Consider the following 6000-nt stretch of genomic DNA (forward strand, 5'->3'; position numbering starts at 1 on the left):
GGTCTACCTGGAAGCAGGTCCAGGTGCAAATTCTCTGCTGCCATTCACAAACTCGGAACCCCAGAGAGGGTAGGAAGACACACAGCGCAGTAGAGTGGGAAGAAAGTTGGCCTGCAGCCCAGGAGAACTGACCTCTGACTTGGGCTCTGTGTGACTGTAGAGCAATCATGTCTCCTCTCTGACCCTCAGTCTCTTCATCTGTACCACAAGAACTTCAACTGGGTGAGCTCTTCAACCCCTTCTAAGACTAATAACCTATGCAAGGTTAGATCCCATCTTGCCCACCCCGTGCCCCCATCACATCGGTCAGTTCTGTGCCCCTCTGTCTCTTCTACCCCAGTAAGACAAGGCATTTCAGACACCCGGTCTCTGGGGTACGTGTGTCAGAGGATGGGAACCATTCACAGGAGACAATGACTGACTCAGAAAGACCTCTCCCGGTGAGCCCGACACACTGTTGATGCTTGGAAAGGCCTGCTCCAGTGGCCCTGGGCAGGCATGAGGAACAGCACCTTGATACCCACCTGGCAAGGTGAGGATCAGGGCAAGCAGCACTCTGGCAAGCCCGGCAGGAGCCATCTGCAGGGAGTGAGAGAAAAACAAGCTGTTTCTTACTGCCCAGATAGACCCTGCTGGCATATGCTGTTGTCAAGGTGTAAAGCCAGGGAAGAACTTAAACATCATCATGAAGCAAGAGAAAAGATTGTTCCCTCGTGGACCCCCATTTCTCACTTGAACATGGGTTGTTAATCCCCCAAAATGCCCCTGGCCAGTGCTAGGCTTGAGTGTAACAATCCCTGTAAGCCATACCCCAGACCCTCTTTCCCAGACCACCGTCCCAGTGCCAAGATGGAGAGGTTCCACCTGCCCCTTCCATTCCTCCCAGTCAGCCTGACCTCTCGCATCCCTGCAGCAGCCAGGAGCAGAGGTGCCCCTAGGTCCTTCCACTGTGGTAGCAACCTGGGGAGCAGGAACTGTCTGGGACTTTCGCTGCTTGCAGCTTTTGCTGTTACAGTCTACCCCCAGCAAGACCCAAGCAGTGAGGGCAGAGCTGGTGCCAGTCTCATCTGCACAAAGCACTGAAGCATTGCTGTGGGAGAAAACCACTGTGAAGCAGGACAGGGGACAGGGGACGTGTTAGGATTCCCCTGGCTTTGAATGGCCTCTTCAGCAAACCCCTTCTAGTCCAGGGATGGAGACCCAGCCCACAGCCCAGGGCTAGGGAGGGCTCAGCCCTCATCCTCCTCCCAGCTCTCGCCAGCCCTCCTTCCGAAGACAAAGAAGACCGCACCTTCCTTGCAAATGGAGGCTTCGGGTATCTCCAGGGTCCCGTGGGAAGTCCAGCCACTGCCTGGTGGTGTCACCACCCCTAGGCCATGCTCCCAGCAACTGCTGAGGCTGGCTGGACTGCCACAGCTCTGGACTGTCTGGCTGTGAAGTAGCCCAGGGGCCCTAGAGTCTCCACAGAGGGGGAGATAAAGCCCAAGTTGTGACGTTGACCAACCAGCCCCTCTTCCGGGCCACAATAGCTGTGAACTGCCACAACAGAGCACTGGCCTCCCCTTAATTACCAGAGGGAAACAATGGCAGGAAATGGTATTAGAAACACCTCCAGGCTGATAAGGCTTTGAACAGCTTGGAGGGAGACCTCCTGGCAGGGATCTTAATGAGCTACCTTGACCTCCCCAAAGAAAATACCCCCAACCCCACAGCCCTGGGTGAGGTCCTTGGCTTTGGGACTCCCAGATACCATACAGATTACAGGAGTTGTGACCTGGACTGTTGGCTTTACCAGAGCAGGCTGGGCGGGACAGGGAGAGACCGGCGTGGATAAACATGGCTTCTGGATCCGGCTTCCAGGGCTAGACTCCGGGAAATTTTGAAAAACACTTCACCCTGAGCCAAGAAGGGGGAAGGAGTGGATTAGCACTTCTTGCCCACTCTAAGTATGTCCCAGACCCTCTCTGAACAGTCCATTTGGGCTGTGGCCAACACTTAAGGGGCAGGATAAAGACGAAAGTCCTGGTGAGACCACGCCTTTGTAAAACAATGGGGGAGTGGAAGTGATGGTTTGATTCTAATACTCCCTCAGTCTCCTCTCTCTCCCTCCTTCTCTCCTCCCTCTCTTTCTCTCTCTCTGTCTGGGACCTGCACGTACTAGGCAAGTGAGTCACTGCACTGCTTCCTCAGTCCCCCAGAGACTCTTCCACCTCATTCCTACTCCCCTGATTCTTCCCCAGACTTATACACAGAGACATACACATACACTTGCACACACATACATGTACACACATACGCATACATGTACACGCATGCACCTCACACTTTCCAACCTCCCATACCCCAGAACTTAGTTCTCAACATCATCTGCCAAACTAATTCCTGTTAAGGAGAGATCGCTGACAAAAAGAGGGGAGAAGGCAGGAAGTGACTGGCTCACAGCAGGACCCCCGGCTCTAACTCAGGCGGGGTTAGACACATAGCATGGAGGAAGTGAGGCCCACCTCACCGTTTATCTCATGACCCCCCTTGTGTGAGACTCTGAGGAAGCTTTGGCCCCCACTTCTCCCTTCCACATACATGTTGTCAAGGAAAGGGAATAGCAGAAGTGGCAGATTAGTATGAGGTGGAAAAGGCATCTAAGGGTGTCCACCTCCATCTTTCAAAAAAAGAAAATTACAAACCCTGAAAATTTTCCCATTAAAAATATACCCAGAATCCGAGCTTGGTGGTGCACGACTCTAAACCCAGCACGCGGGAGGCTGAGGTAAGAGGATTGTTGCAAGACCAGCCTGGGCTACAAAGTGAGCTCACAGGCAGCCTCAACTGCACAGACAGACCCTGTCTCAAAAAGACAAAAAAAAAAAAACATAGAAATGCTGCATTAAATATAACAAGTGTTTTCTTTTTAATGCACAGTTGAGCACGGAGCAAAGTAAGGAGCACTGTATCTCCAAAGCCTATGAAGAAAAAGGACCTGACCCAGCACAAGGCTGTGCAGGCCTCCGGGGCTTAGCTAGACCCTCCAGGCTGACAGTGGATGTCTTAGGGACAGGAAAGGAGGCTTTGGGCCTGACCAGACAGAAACTGGCACTGAGAGCCCTGCACAGAGCTGAAAGGGAAAGAGTAGACCAAGAGAAAGAATCCCTGTGCAGCACAGCTGATAAGAAGTCTTATGCACCTCCAAGGGCAGGAAAATTAAGTCTTTCTGTAGCGTATGTAGCCCGCATTACATGCAGGCTTGAAGGTCAAAATGAAGTGGCCACACAGTCAGCAACCGCCAGACTGAGCAAGGGATACAGGCTTTAGTCTTAGTATCTGGAGTTTTTGACAGAAATGAGCAGAAATTTAACCGAAAAAGATAAACTTTCTTCTCAGAGCACACATGATCCCCTCAGAAAAAGCTGTCTTGAGGATGAGTTCAATTGCAAATTTTAAAATATTTGAGAAAAAACAGTCGACCATGAGCAAGAATAAGCAGTCACCACAAAACACTACTGAGAATTCAAGTAATAAAATGATGTAAGAAAGAAGTACATGTCAAAAACTATAATGGACTAAAATGCAGGAACTGGAAGTAAGAATGGGAAGACTTATAAAAAGAATTTTTAGAAAAAAAAATTTTTTTTGTTAAAAATATGGAAGTTTGCCGGGCGTGGTGGTGCACACCTGTAATCCCAGCACTCAGGAGGCTGAGGCAGGAGGATCGTTGCGAGTTCAAGGCCAGCCTGAGCTACAAAGTGAGCTCACAGGCGGTCTTAACTACACAGCGAGACCCTGTCTCAGAAAGACAAAAAAAAAAAAAGTGGAAGTTTACTGGGTACTCAGCGTGACAGACAGAAAATCCCACACATCACCAGGACTCATCCATGTTTGAGTTTAAAGCCCCTCCAAGCAAGGAAGCTTTCTTCTCAATGTTTTCTTTTTTTTTTTTGTCTTTTTGGGACAGAGTCTGGCTACGAAGTTCAGGCTGGCCTTGAACTCACTTTATAGCCCAGGCTGGTCTTGAACTCACAACAATCCTCCTGCTTCAGCCTCCTGAGTGCTGGGATTACAGGCATGCACCACCTCACCCAGCTCTCTTCACGATGCTTTCTTTTGTTTCTTCTTTCATTTTCTTCCTTTTCCTTTTTAATTTCAGCAACATATTTCTCAATTTCTTTAGAATTTAGAATCTTGAAGGGCTGATCTCACCACATGACAGCACAGAAAAAAAATTTAGAAAAAAATAAATTTTAGAAATTTTATAGTAAATTCATTTAAAAAGTTGAATTTAAGGTGGGCGTGGTGGTGCACACCTGTAATCCTAGCATTCAGGAGGCTGAGGCAGGAGGATCACTGTGAGTAGGAGACCAACCTGGGCTACAAAGTGAGCTCAAGGCCAGCCTGAAACTGCATAGTGAGTCCCTGTCTCAAAAAGACAAAAAAAAATAAAAATAAAAATAATAAAAAGTTGAATTTAAAGCAAGTATTTCTGGAGAAAATGTGGTTGAAAATAAATTGAAGGAAATTACTCAAAGAAATAAAGAGATTAAAACAATGAGAGGCAAGTTCAGAAAGATGGGAGGAATGCTGAGAGAAAGTGTCCATCACTGTAGAATTCCTCCCTCCTCACTGGGTGCCCCAGACACAGACCCTGAGTGCTTTCATGCAGATAATTACTTGGGAGGGCAGGAAACAGAGGCAGAGAGGGGGAAATGTGATATGGGAAAGGAAAGCAGCCAACAGATGCTTATTAAGCCTGCCACCAGCTGACCGAATGACATTTAACCCTGAGGGGAGAGTGGGGAGAAGTTAGAACACAGGCGTCAGAATTGTCCCATGCCCGAGTCAATAGGTCAGGGTATTTCTATGCGTACAGCTGCCACCTGTCCAGAGCCACTCCTGGGGCATCACCCTCCAGACCTGTGGCTGGGGCGGGCACTGGTAGAATAGGAGAAAAGCCAAAGACTCCAGATCAGAGGGCTGTGGGAAGAGAAGTAGCCTCTGGTCTACATAGTAATCATCATTCAGAGTTAGGAATGTAGAGCCTTTTCTTTCCCTTTCTTTTTCTTTTTTTTTGTCTTTTTGAGACAGGGTCTCGATATGCAGTTCAGACTGAACTTGAGCTCACTTTGCAGCCCAGGCTGGCCTTGAACTCGCAACGATCCTCCTGCCTCAGCCTCCTGAGTGCTGGGATTATAGGCATGCACCACCACGCCCAGCTCTTTCCCTTTCTTTCTGTCTTTTTTTCTCTCCCCCGCCCAGAAAATCAAAGGATTTACCATTAGCAGTCCTTCCTGGAAGAACTACTTAACAAGGGTATTTGAAGAAGGAGGAAATGAAACTCAGAAGATGCCAAAAGAAAAGGTTAACAAAGAAATTGGTAAATATGGGTGTAAATATGGGGGATGGGAATTTAGCTCAGCGGCACAGCACCTGCCTGGCAAGCACAATGTCGTAGTTCAATACCTGGTACCAGAAAAACCTCCCCCCACCTCAAAAAAAAATATGGGTATAAATATGAACGGGTAGAAAACAGTGCAATAATAACAATGGTAGAATAATAGCAGTGACAAATTAGAGTTAAAAAAATAGGATGGAACCAAGATACTAGACAGCAATAGCCCATAAGGTACGGAGGCAGTAATGGACATAAAAGTATACATATTAATGTCCTTATAATCCTCAAAAGAAATAAAAAGATAACAACCATAGTCTTTTTAAGGCAAGACTGTATAGTAAAACTTTAAGAAAGAATATTTAAATAAACTTAAATGTATGTTTTTTGGGGGACAGGAAATTTAAAAAATTACGTAGATCTAGGAGAAAAATGTGGGGAAAACAAGACAAATAGTGTAAAATAAAATAATAATAAATCCGCCAGGCATGGTGGCACACACCTGTAATCCCAGCACTCAGGAGGCTGAGGCAAGAGGATTGTTGTGAGTTCGAGACCAGTCTGGGTTACAAAGTAAGCTCAAGGCCAGCCTGAACTGCATAGTGAGACCCTGTCTCAAA

The 6000-nt window shown here is 47.5% G+C and overlaps 1 protein-coding gene across 2 annotated transcripts in view; it reads right to left on the minus strand.

Annotated features, from left to right (window-relative positions):
* Vwf (von Willebrand factor) overlaps positions 1 to 6000 on the minus strand; it is a 153119-nt gene that overhangs the window by 146523 nt on the left and 596 nt on the right. Inside the window, exons 2-3 of one of the 2 annotated variants that reach the window (XM_005378755.2) lie at positions 1793 to 1896; positions 525 to 579 (exon numbers count right to left, since the gene is read on the minus strand). In XM_005378755.2, the coding sequence (XP_005378812.1) occupies positions 525 to 579 (55 nt within the window). In that variant the 5' untranslated portion in view covers positions 1793 to 1896. Of the gene's footprint in view, positions 1 to 524; positions 580 to 1291; positions 1527 to 1792; positions 1897 to 6000 lie in introns of those variants that run through there. The other variant, XM_005378754.1, reaches the window with a different exon arrangement.

The sequence above is a fragment of the Chinchilla lanigera genome, unplaced genomic scaffold (assembly GCF_000276665.1).
Source record: "Chinchilla lanigera isolate Chin_1 unplaced genomic scaffold, ChiLan1.0 scaffold00012, whole genome shotgun sequence".
Taxonomy (NCBI): domain Eukaryota; kingdom Metazoa; phylum Chordata; class Mammalia; order Rodentia; family Chinchillidae; genus Chinchilla; species Chinchilla lanigera.